This window comes from Mytilus edulis, chromosome 10, assembly GCF_963676685.1.
Source record: "Mytilus edulis chromosome 10, xbMytEdul2.2, whole genome shotgun sequence".
NCBI lineage: Eukaryota > Metazoa > Mollusca > Bivalvia > Mytilida > Mytilidae > Mytilus > Mytilus edulis.
The window spans coordinates 20,364,336-20,377,990 of record NC_092353.1 but is presented as its reverse complement, the minus strand read 5'-3'; the positions used below and the strand labels follow the sequence as shown (position 1 = coordinate 20,377,990).

The following is a 13,655-nucleotide window of genomic DNA, read 5'->3' as shown; positions in this document are numbered from 1 at the left end:
AAAAAACTAACTAAAACATAGACCGGACGTGACAGAGTATTTATACATCTCTTACAACAAAATATAAAAAGTAGAGACCTAAGACTATATATATTGATGTTTCAACTCATGATGGGGTTCAACTTGATTTCTTAGACTTAGCCTTTTGAATATATGTTTAGGCTACAACAGTGAACTAATGGAAGAAATAAATGTCTAAAAAAACCGAATGATATAAACATACAACAAAAGTGCCTAACTATATAAGTTTAACATAGAAAAGTATACGACGTATAATTGATTTTAAGACCGAGAAATATTTTCCAGTTAACAAACATATATATGTCGTGTACAAGTTGCGATTTTGTACAGGTTATAACATGTACAAAAATATTGTACATGTTATAACTTGTATAATGCAAAAATACAAGTTATAACATGTACAAAAGTACCCCATACATGTTATAACCTGTACAAAATATTGCTTAAAAATGGTTTTAACTTGTACAAAATCAAAAAATAAGGATATTTTTCTATTATCGCAATAGATGATATTGACCTCAATAACATTTTCATAACTTTTTTATTATTCCTTCATGTTAGTGTGTTTGTCTCTTTTTGCTACAGTTGGGTCAATATCTTTAATTGTTTTTACATAGGCGGTAATGGTAACGTTTTTTCCTGTAGCTCAGTCCATATCGTTAACTTGGATAGCTTGTTAGTTAGCTGTGACATTTTCACAAATGTGGTTAAATTTTCCGGGTACAAAGTGAGATTACTTTTTCCGTAAATTAGCATACCCCGAACATCCTTTTGTGATGTGGCTCCTTGTGGTAAAATATCCACTTTTTAACACAATAAGTTCTTTGAAAATTGAATACTTTGAACACATTTTATAGCTCTATTTTTTTAACACATTTATTCTATGTTCCTCTACTTTCCTAATCACCACAAATGGTTAAGTTCAGTCATTTGTAAAAATTAGAAACATATCCAATATCACTACATAGAGATTTTTTCTTTACACATGACTTTTGAGTTCCTCATTTCGAGGCGCATTAGGGATGTTGTCCCAGTTAATGTCCTCTTTGAAGGCAATAGTAAAATACTTTTATTCTAGTTGACACTAAAAGACATAAGAGGATAGCCAGGATGGATGTGTTTACAAATAAAATTGAGAATTGAAATGGGGTATGTGTCTAAAAAAACAACCTGCCCGTGAAGCAGACAACATCCAAAGGCCACAAATACATGCTTTCAAAGTAGAGGATATATATTTAAAACATATCAAAATGACATTCGCCTCATGCAATGATCTTATAGTTTATAAACAAAAATTAAGTTATAAATTTACATAAGTCATGTTGTAGGCCAAAAATGTTGAAGAGTAGATACAAAGATATTGATAATGAAGCGTGGTCCAATGAAAACTATTTCAGCTCTCTCTCTCTTACTTTTACAGAGTAAGCATATAAGACATTGTTTTAGTCTTGCACGCTATAAAATCGAGAGGGAGGAGTATTTCCCAAAATTATTAGGAATCTTTCTACAAATTTTTGGATGAATTTAGTTACTAGTATCTAATGTAATTGTCGTTGAGGAATGCAAGCTTTTAGTAAATAGTTTCACACTTATTTAAGCCATGATGGACTGCATTACCATACACTAATATGAAAACACATTTTGCCAACATAAGTCATGAAACATATATTTCTGAAACTTTGTGATCATTGTCCTCTACAGAAAAAGACAAGTTCTGGTCTATTTATTGTTGTTCTTTATGCATTGGTGAATTTAAATGTATATTTTACTTAATTTTAAATTTTGTACAAGTTAAAACCATTTTTAAGCAATATTTTGTACAGGTTATAACATGCATGAGGTACTTTTGTACATGTTATAACTTGTATTTTTGCGTTATACAAGTTATAACATGTACAATATTTTTGTACATGTTATAACCTGTACAAAATCGCAACTTGTACACGACATATACATAAGTACGTGTACGTACAATTGAAATTAAAATGAGATTTATAGAATAAATTATCGAAGAATCCAAAAAGAAAAATATTCAACGAGTGACCGAACAACACATGAATTTGATAATGCGCGCAGCCTATTTGAATTCTTTGATTCGTTATTCTTTTTATTACATTGGCAAATGGCTTTTTTTAAAGTAAAAAGGGTAAGAAACTAACATGTATATCTAAATGAGATTTAAATTTCACACACATTATTTGATAAGAAGATACCAAGTCAATAGCTGATAAAGAAATTAAGAAAACAAATGGCACACATACAGGTGAACTCGTTTGGACCCTGCAAGATGATTGACCAAAAGGAAAAATGTAAATCCTATAATGCACTGGTCATTAGTCATTTCTCTGCATGTCTTCTGCCATAATCATAACAGACTAAATGCACTGATCCAGGGTTTGGTGTTTGAAGGCTCTACCAATGTTGGGAGTTAAAGAACCATATTTTACCCCAAAAAAAATGGATGTAGTCTAATCTATGAAATATATTCATTTCTTAAAAAAAAGGGGGGTGGGGTAAAATTGAAGAAAAGAAAATAATAAGCAACTGCGCATCCAATTTAGGATTTCAAGCATGTCAGTCATTGTGATTACATACAATTTCTAAAACATTTCATTTATTCATTTTTTTTTCTAATATATTTTTCGGTGTTAAAGAAGTTATCTTGTCCTCCCCTGAGTGCTCCGTATAAAAACATTTTGGGGGGAAAACACAGATACATTGGATTTGACAGTTTGACACCACCATTTATTTGTTTTCATGCTGCAACTCGTTACTCGACACGTTACTAGGATAACCTTGGGGTGATATGTATAAAACTACTTATCCGAAAGGACGGATTTTTTTCTACATGTCCTACGATAAATAAATAATACGATAAGATCTGTCCTACTAAAAAGCGCTTGGGAACGCCCGAGAGCGCCCGAGAAAAGAAAAAGCGCCCGAGGAAGAAAAAAAGGCCCGGGAGAATAAGTGATTTCCTGAATGAAAAAAAAAAACATTGCGTGTTTCACCCGTATAAATGGGGATATTAACGATGCTAAATCTAAAGTGTTTAGATAGTGTTGTTGCACTTTTACATTTTAGATTTAAAAATTGTATATAAGTTGGTAAATATAAGTATATAGAAGAATCATGAACGATATTGTCCTCGATCAAAACGTATATTTAGTTAGTTTAAAAAAATTCAGTTCCCGAGGTCTAATATTCGCAACTGCATGGTGAACACTTGTTCAATTACTTTTACCGTTCTTAAATAATGTGCAACTCTTTTAATTTTATAAAATTAATATTTATCTGGGAAATTTGAGAAACGTATCTGTCGGTGTTTAACGATTTATAAATCTTCAGCATAAACTGTGATCCATTATTAGCTTTTCGAAATAGTATTCATATATTATTGTTAAAATTGATATCTATATATTTTCCCCGGGCGCTAATTTTTTTCCACGGGCGCTTTTTCTTCATCCGGGCGCTCCCGACGCTTTTTAGTAGGACCCGATTAGATATCTTAACTTAAATAGTTTTAAATTATTGAAAAACAATAGTTAATAGTTTTAAATAGTTTTAAGGAGTATGATTGAATTTAATTAGAGTAGAACTCGTTTTTATAGTTTTACTTATAATTTTGCAAGTTAAATTAATCTAATCGTTATTTTTCAGTACAATATGAATTATGTTGAAACAAAGTTACAATTTCTTTTAAAAATAACAGTATTTTTTAAATAGTTTATTACAGTGTAGAAAGTTGAACGTTAATCTTTACGGGATTCCTAAATGTTATGACACCTTCAGTAGGTCAGTCTAGTCATTAAGAGTTCAAATAATAGTCGTCTGCAAATGCAGCTGGTGGATATTTAATTACATTGTTTTTATCATCTCTGGGAATCAGGTTAACTTAGTGTGAAATTTTCTGTCTAATGTTGCAGACGTAAACAGTTCGCTTTTATTAAAGCGAAAACAATGTTGTGAAATTATAATAAATGTTGTAAATATTGGATAAAAAAAAATTAGTTATAAGAAAACATTCGATGTCACTGCTTTAGAGGAGATGATACTTTTGCAAATTTAAATGTGAAATTACAAAAAATCCTAATGCAATTGTTATAAAATATATCATATAACAAATACTATGAGAAAAATATAAAAATATTCATAACTGTCATACAAGCGCGGAATATAGTTTCAATTGGGAGATATATTCTCCGTAACACATGCGAATATCAACCAGAATACAGGTGCGCCTATACATGCGATTTCTTTATAATAAATAACTAGAGGCTCTAAAGTACGAAGCCCTGTTGGTCTCACACAGATTATAAAGTGTCTTTTAAAGTCCTGCGCTGATGATGTGTAAAGTCTAGCGCTGGAGATATAGAGTCTAGCGCTAGAGATGTAAAGTCTAGCGCTGGAGATATAGAGTCTAGCGCTAGAGATGTAAAGTCTAGCGCTGGATATGTAAAGTTCAGCGCTGAAGATGTAATGTCTAGCGCTGGAGATGTAAAGTCCAGCGCTGGAGATCTAAAGTCTAGCGCTGAATATGTAAAGTCAAGCGCTGGAGATGTAAAGTCTAGCGCTGGGGATGTAAAGTCTAGCACTGGAGATGTGTAAAATCTAGCGCTGGAGATATGCAAAGTCTAGCGCTGGAGATGTAAAGTCAAGCGCTGCAGATGTAAAACCAAGCGCTGGAGATGTAAAGTCTAGCGCTGAAGATGTACTATCAAGCGCTTGAGATGTAAAGTTAAGCGCTGGAGATCTAGATGTAAAGTCAAGCGCTGGAGATATAAAGTATAGCGCTGGAGATATAAAGTATAGCGCTGGAGATGTAAAGTCAAGCGCTGAAAATGTAGACTCCAGCGCTGGAGATCTAAAGTCTAGAGCTGGATATGTAAAGTCAAGCGCTGTAGATGTAAAGTCTAGCGTTGGGGATGTAAAGTCTAGCGCTGGAGATGTGTAATATCTAGCGCTAGAGATATGCAAAGTCTAGCGCTCAAGATGTAAAGTTAAGCGCTGGAGATGTAAAATCAAGCGCTGGAGATGTAAAGTCTGGCGCTGAAGATGTAAAATCAAGCGCTGGAGATGTAAAGTTAAGCGCTGGAGATATAAAGTCTAGCGCTTGAGATGTAAAGTCAAGCGCTGAAAATGTAAAGTCTAGCGCTGAAGATATAATAAAATTAACGGTATCAATTTTCTTGCACTAGATGCGCATTTCGACAATACATGTCTCTTCAGTGATGCTCGTGGCCAAAATATTTGAAATCCAAAGCTTATAAAAAAGATGAAGAGCTATAACCCAATAGGTCCAAAAATTATAGCCAAATCTGTGAAAGGAATCAGAGCTTTGCATGAGGGAGATACATTCCTTAATTTATAACAGTTTCTATCATTTTGTAATAGCAAATTTTAATAACACATAAAAAATCCGTATTTTCATGCCAGTACCGAAGTACTGGCTATTGGGCTAGTGATACCCCCGGGGACTAATAGTCCATCACCAGAGGCATCGACCCAGTGGTAGTAATAAAATTAACGGTATCAATTTTCTTGCACCAGATGCGCAATTCGACAATACATGTCTCTTCAGTGATGCTCGTGGCCAAAATATTGAAATCCAAAGCTTATAAAAAAAAGATGAAGAGCTATAATACAAAAGGTCCAAAAATTATAGCCAAATCCGTATAAAGTGTAGCACTGAAGATGTAAATTCAAGCGCTGTAGATGTAAAGTCTATCGCTAGAAATGTAAAATCGTGTTTTATAGTGTGTTGCAAATAAGGATGCAAGAAAAGCCTCGGTCACATCTTACCGAATATCTCGAACGCACGCCTAACGGAAAACCTTTTTTCCATCCGTTCATGTCCGTTAGACGTCCGTTCTTATTCGTAAGACGTCCGTCCATATCCGTTGCATGTCCGTTAAGCGTACGTTTTATCCGTCGACGTCCGTTCTGTCCGGTCGAAAATTTTGAGCATATTCAAAACGTTGAACGGACGTCCAACGGATAGAATGTCCGTGAACGTCCGTTAGGCGTCCATTTTGTACGGTACTCGTCCGTTTCGTTTCCATTTTGTATACGTTACGTGTCCGTTATACATCTGTTGGTGGTCTGGATGATAAACTCACCAACGGACTTCTACCGGACGTATAACGGATAAAACGGATGTGGAACGAATGAGATCGGACTTCTACCGGACGTATAACGGATAAAACGGATGATCAACGGATCTGAAACGGATATATTATAACGCTGCCTCCCTGGTGTTAGAGTCGGACACCAGAGATAACAGGTTACAAATAAAAGGGATTTCTTTAACTGGTATGGTTTATATTACTATAAGATGTATGGCCCGACGTCTAATTGGAATACCGTCGAACCAACACACTTTACAGCTTCGTTAACCTAGAAAAATGTTATATAATTATTATTTATAAATAAAAGACAAAGCATATAAAAGTTGTGATAATTTATTTAACAATCTTAAAATGGCTGTGAAGGCTCTAGCTGTTTCTGGTCTGGTTTGGTTGGGTTCCTGGTATGGTTGGTCTAACTAATTGAATATATATACACACATATATATAACAATCCAGAGTATAACCACTCTGTAGATTCAGTCGACTAGTTTAAAAACTATCATTAGCATATAGCTCATTCAGGCGTACAAAGGGTCTCAATAAAAGAACACCTATAAAATTATGTAGCCTTAATTCAACAACATCTGTTTAAAATAACCATCTGTATATAAATACTAGTGGTTATTATCGTCACCAAGACATATATTTCTTTGACTAATTAAAACTATAGGTATAATTTACCCTCTACATATATTGTCACCAACTATTACCACCCAAACTGAGTCACCGAGATTTACTCCCAGCTTCTCCCAAATTCGTCTCCTTAATTTCCTCCTAATGTCTCCCAAATTCGTCTCCTTAATTTCCTCCTAATGTCTCCCTAATTGTCTCCTTAATTTCCTCCTAAAGTCTCCTAATTTCCTCCTAATGTCTCCCTAATTGTCTCCTTAATTTCCTCCTAAAGTCTCCTATTTTCCTCCTAATGTCTCCTTAATTGTCTCCTTAATTTCCTCCTAAAGTCTCCTATTTTCCTACTAATGTCTCCCGAATTGTCTCCTTAATTTCCTCCTAATGTCTCCCTAATTCGTCTCCTAATTTCCTCCTAAATTCTCCGAGATTTCAAGTTTGGTGTTTCATAACATTCAATTCCAAACCACAACAATTACTGCTTTCCGTAGTTGATCATTTTAGTTTTATAAGAATGTCAGCCAATCACAGACCCTCTTACATAAGTCGGACCAATCAGCAACCATCTCTCTAATTAGGGAAATTCCCGAAATGGCAATTCAAAATGTAAACACTGGACATTTTATGTAAATAAAGATGTTTTCCAGCTTAAAATCATTAAGAACTAACATATGTATTCATCATGAAGGTTATTACACCAACAGGATAACTTAGGAACACATGAAAAAGGTTAATATCTCAAATATACAACAGAACTAAAGGTACAGGCACTCCGGGAACAAACTTGGTCACCGCGAGTAAATTCCACTCATAACATCACTTGAAACACAATAGAATTAAATCAATTTTAGTGTAATCAGCGTATCGAATACACTCATATGCAAAGCATATCATCTCACAGACAACTCCGTATTATTATTTGTACTTAATAACACAGCATATTCAAAAAGGGGGGTTGACGGCATTACAATATGCCAATTGAAATTTTCGTCAGAAATGCCAATTATTGGTATGTCAGATTTCTTAAGGTTCATGAATTCTTATTATTCATAATCAACCTTAAAGTAAGGGCGATTCTTCACAATCAAGCAGCTCTTATTTCAGACGCTGACCTTATGCGGTATTTTGAAGAATAAACCAAAAACAGTTACACCTAAACATTTTGAATATTTATGCGATGTACATGTATTATTATTGTTGCCTTTAATTTTTCCGTATATATTGTTCATCCGTTTTATCCGGTACGCTTCCGTTAGGTGTGCGTTTTATGCGGTACTCTTCCGTTGGATGTACGTTCGACATCCGTTCTGTCCGGTACGTTTCCGTTTCTCGTACTTTGCATATCCGGTATGTGTCCGTAAGGCATCTGTTACACGTCCGCTGTATTCGGTCAGTACATCAACGGACTCCCAACGGATAACAATTCTGTCAACGGACAACTTTTATTTTCATTCGTTAGACGTCCGTTCGTGCTTCGGTCACACCTTACCGGATAGCACGAACGGACGCCTAACGGATGAAAAAAAAAAAAGATGTCCGGACAGAACGGGTGTCCAATGTATATACGGATGGTATGCTGCTTTCACGAAAAAATACTTTGGGTAGCACTTTACCAAAGAGAACAAGCCTTCTGCAAATCTCTTCGATCATAAGCTTAAGTTTTATAAAAATGTCCATGAACCAGAGTTTGAATGGTGTCGAAACTTTTATATTGACTGCTTTATTTGAATGAACGAATCAGTACATTGCTTTAAAATTAATGCACTTATATAATAGAATCGAAGAGTACATCGATAGAGTATGGTTATTAAATTGGGTATGTTGTAAAGGTTAGATGAAATTGTCTACGTTTTTTTATTCTTCTGTAATGTTTACTGTTTTCAGAGTGTTTTTTTTTTGTTTTCTTTTTTAGCCATGGCTTATTCAGTTTATTTTCGACTTGTGGGTTTTTATGTCCTCTGGGTATCCTTTGCCTGTTTTTTAGTTATGATTTTTTTAAAGTAAATGAATTAGCGGATAAATGGTTTATTTTTAAATAAATTGTTACCTATGTCAAATTCAAAACATTGTCAGTGTTTATCTTATGAAAGCACCAAATGTTAGACATGTCTACCGAAACAAAAACATATTCCAATAAAATCGTTATCACGATATGATCGATTTTTAATATCTTGATGCATTATAAGCATTTCCAAAATTATTTGATTTCATAATATTAATCCACACATTATGCTATCTTATACTATTATTGATTTTTATAATATATCTTAAATAATGGTGTACCATAATATTCGTTATGGTGTAATGTAACTAGCACTTTACCAAAGAAAATAAGCCTTCTTCAAAACTCTTCAATTATTAGCTTTAGTTTTTCAAAGATGATGAGAGTTTGAATGGTGTCGATAGAGTATGTTTATTAAATGTGGTATTTTGTAGATGATAAATGATAGTTATGGATTAACCGTTTTACAGATGATATCGGATATGTTCCTTATTTCATAACTAAAATCCCCTTTCCTTTTCACGTATATGACATACCGAATTAAAGTATTTACCGGGTTTGTAATAACATGAGCAACACGACGGGTGCCACATGTGGATCAGGATCAGCATACCCTTCCGGAGCACCTGATATCATCCACAGTTTTCGTTGGGGTTCGTGTTGCTCAGTTTTTACCTTTCTGTGTTGTGTATTGGGTTCTATTATTTGAATGTTTGTCTTTTCTTTTTTAGCCATAGCCTTGTCAGTTTATTTTCGATCTATAAGTTTGACTGTCCCTCTGGAATCTGTCGCCCATCTTTCACAGAGAGTGGTTATATTGTTTTAGTATTTTGTAAGCGCGACATTTTTGTAAACTTAATAGGAAGTAACATTCATATATGTAATATATTATTGTATTAGTTTAAAGCAATTCAATGGGACGTCATATATCTTATATGAATTTACTCGTCTAAACTTAAATTGGAGAAAAACAGCTTCCTTACGACAAATCACGATAATACCATATCAACCCGGCTTTTTACTATTCTTAAATGTTGACCAGGATTCAAGTCTTGCTAGTTCACAAAGTGTCAGTCTGTTGTCTGCTCTCTGGCTGGAGTGTTGTCTCTTTTACATATATTCCCTATTTCGATCTCAATTTTATGTAATTAGACATGACGTCCTACTCGGACATATTATTGTGAATCCGGAGCAATAAGTCATTACTCTCAATAAAAAATACTACTTAATTCGGAAATTAAGGAATACAGGTGTTATAGTTTTAGAATATTAGCCGAGATAATAGAACAATTTTTAAACCTTTATACAACATTTCTCGTAGCTTTTATATTATATTTTATTGTTTGAATCAACTGATTTACCATTCAATGAATTGCGATTAACACGTAGTGATTGATATTTGTTTGGAGTGTTCAAATCTCTATATTATAAATATTTAATATATTTATTTATATTATTCTATATTATATTTTGACTAACAAACTTCGTGTTTTGACTAGTATGATGTGCAAAGAAGTCAACGAATAAATTTGGATAAATAGAAATAGAATTTTTTTTTTTCGATTTTAATATTATATATTAACAAACAAAAATAAAAGTCTATTATAAATGTCGTCATGCATAAGTCATCATCCACATTTCATACAGTACTTATATATTTATTTCCAAAAGATTATTTTGACAGGTTGCACTCCCATTAGTATGTTGTGATATAATTTCAACTAGGCATTAATATTATGAGTTCATTCTGCAATGTGTATAAATTTTCATATCAAACGTAAATTATGTCATCTGTTTCTTACCAATTAATCATACTGCTGAACTAAATAATATTGTATTACATGACCTTGCTTCGCTTTGAAATAGTTTAATATTTACAATTTATTTCTTCTGCTGTTTTTATACTTGTATATAAATTAATTTTGTGGTTCTCAAGAACCAATATGTTATCTTAATTTTTTTTTTTAAATTTTCTGCAGATATATAGAAGTCAAATGGACAATAACTGAATTTTGATATGCAACGTGTTATGTAGGAAAATAACAATCATACATGTCATAGTGCTGTTTTGAATACTCAGGTGTATCTATCATCAAATATTGACCGACGTCGAAATAAATATGTATTGGTAATACATCAAAATGAATATCTAATTTCTACCTGCCTATGTTTATAGATTATGATTTTTTTTTAAATTCTGTCTTGATGTCTCGATTTTTATTCTAAGATGTAATTTTTATTTACATGTAAGACAACACAAGAGACTTTTCTTTTACAGACACAATTTTAATTTTAAAGGATTTGAAAAGAAACATTTCAAATTTGATGGTGACAGAAAAAATACGTTGTATGCATGTGTATTCGAATTAATGTACCCACCTTACCCAATATACACAAATACACATAAGCAACATTAAAACGGTCTGCAACATAAACTGAATTTGAAACAATAACAATTGCATGTAATGAGTTTTTGTGGATCTGACCATTAATTAAATTTCGTCAAATCAAGACATATAAACACGTGAAAGTAATGTGTTTCTATACCTATTGTGTACATAGTCATTTATAATTTATAAAGACGTCTGAAGGATGTGTACTATTTTTTTTGTAACATTTCCCCTTGATAAAACTAATGTATTGAAAACGAGGTCAACTGACACACTTATTTTCTACATTTATTTTCTAAAACACGATTTATTCATTGTTTAAGGAACGATAATACATTTAAGAAAAATATGGCTTATAAGACGACACGATTTGTCTCCCTTGTACAAAATACTGTCCTAGATAAAAGACATTGAAGACGAAAGCATTTTAAATATGACGCGAGAAAGGCGACGATTGTCGGATGAATATAATCAATAGATGATCATAAAAATAGCATTTTAAGATTAATAAATTACGGAACTTGTTAGCAGTACCCAAAACATTGTTTTTCGGACACATCAAATTTAATTTTTTCATGCATAATTATGAAATTCAATAATATTCAAAATTATGGATACGCATAATATAACTGGAAATATTATTTAATCTCATAATATTATGGATTTTTATAAAGCAGTCAAATTTAGCCAATTCCATAATATTATGGTGTTCGCTAAGTGCCCCGACTGATTTGGTGTCATCAAATTCAAATATATTAAAGGATCTTTTTGAACACACAGGTCATGTAAACATTTACAATACAGTGCACAGATCAATTTGTTAGCCAACTTTACATATATAAATTGAACACCAAATTTCTTAACCCTTTCAACGCTACACAAAAAAAATAGAAAAATGGCTGCTGCTGCTGCATTTTTTTTGTGTTCATTCATTAGAACAGTATATTCCTTTTCAGACTGCTGTATCTTTTTTATTATAAGATATACAGAGAAAGTTATTGCATGAAAAATGCTCAGGAGAGTATGAACTGTAATGTTGGGCAGTTATTTCAGTAAAATTTTTATCAGGTTACCTGCATTTTCATGTAATTAACAGGTAAAAGGTGTAATTTATTACATTTGTGTTGAATTTGGAATAAAAACTACTTTTAGTCTTCATCTATTTTGTTGTTTTATCTGCCATATAATAAAGAAGACACCAATTGCTCGATTCCGTAGCGTATAGCACCATTCACAACGTATTATGTAATCTTGACACAAATCAGTGGCTCCGTCCTCAAAATTTTCAGTCAACCTCCGTTTTCCGCGAATAGCAGTGGCGGACGGCGTATGTCATCGCGGCATATGCCGTGTATAGCGTTGAAAGGGTTAATATAGTGAATGTAAAAAAGAAGATGTGGTATGATTACCAATAAGACATTACTGTCCAAAAGAGACCAAAATGATACAGACAATTGACAACTATAGGTCACCATACGGCCTTCAACAAAGAGCAAAGCCCATACCGCATAGTCAGCTATAAAAAGCCCCTATATGTCAATGTAAAACAATTCAAATGAGAAAACTAACGGCCTTATAAAAGTTATTTATATAAAAAAATAAATGAAAAACAAATATGTAACACATAAACAAATGACAACCACTGAATTACAGGCTCCAGACTTGGGTAAGGCTCATACATAAATAATGTGGCCGGGTTAAACATGTTAGCGGGATCCCAACCCTCCCCTAACCTGGGACAGTGGTATAACAGAACAACATATAAAGAACGAACTATAAAAATCTGTTGAGAAAGGCTTAACTCATCAGATGGACAAAAATACAAGTGGACGTAGTCCGAGTACTTGTACATCCCGACAACAAAAAGACATTTAAGGAACAGATCTGAGAGTACTCGCAGTTATCTGACAGCTAGTTCAAAGCTTCTAACAACTAATACAAAAAATCATGTATCTAAGACTAAACTGAAGATTTATGATATACTGTTATAATTTGTAGGCTATATGTTATGTGTCTTTTTTTGAAGAAAAGTTACTAATAAATCCTTCTTGTTTTTTGCAGGATGTATTTACTGTCAGTGTGGGTAATTTGCCACCAGGGTGTGTGGCCCTTATCAAAATAACTTATGTATCAGAATTACAAGTAGAAGGAGAATTGATCAACTTCACAATTCCTGGATCTGTGGCTCCTTGGAAACAGGAAGCCAGTAATACTGAAGTAAGGGAGATAACAATAGCATAGGGTAAAATAATAAATCACTGAAGCGTAACCGGAGAGGCCCCGTCTTAAGCAGTCAGTGGGCCACCACTTATTAAAATTTCTGGATCCGCTACTGGTAAAGGGATATATTTTTGGAAGATGATGATATTAAATGAAACCATTTGTAAAAAAGTGAAATCTAAGTTTATCATAGCAGGAAAGTTTATTTGTATCTACAGAATTCATTTTACACTTAGAATTTTATATTGGACAGAGAGGTGAGTTAAA

The 13,655-nt window shown here is 33.1% G+C and overlaps 1 protein-coding gene across 2 annotated transcripts in view; it reads left to right on the top strand.

Annotated features, from left to right (window-relative positions):
- LOC139490596 (protein mono-ADP-ribosyltransferase PARP4-like) overlaps positions 1-13,655 on the top strand; it is a 101,576-nt gene that overhangs the window by 44,105 nt on the left and 43,816 nt on the right. For both annotated transcript variants that reach the window (XM_071277474.1, XM_071277473.1), the window contains one exon: positions 13,230-13,385. In XM_071277474.1, coding sequence (XP_071133575.1) covers positions 13,230-13,385 — 156 coding nt within the window. The remainder of the gene's footprint in view (positions 1-13,229; positions 13,386-13,655) is intronic.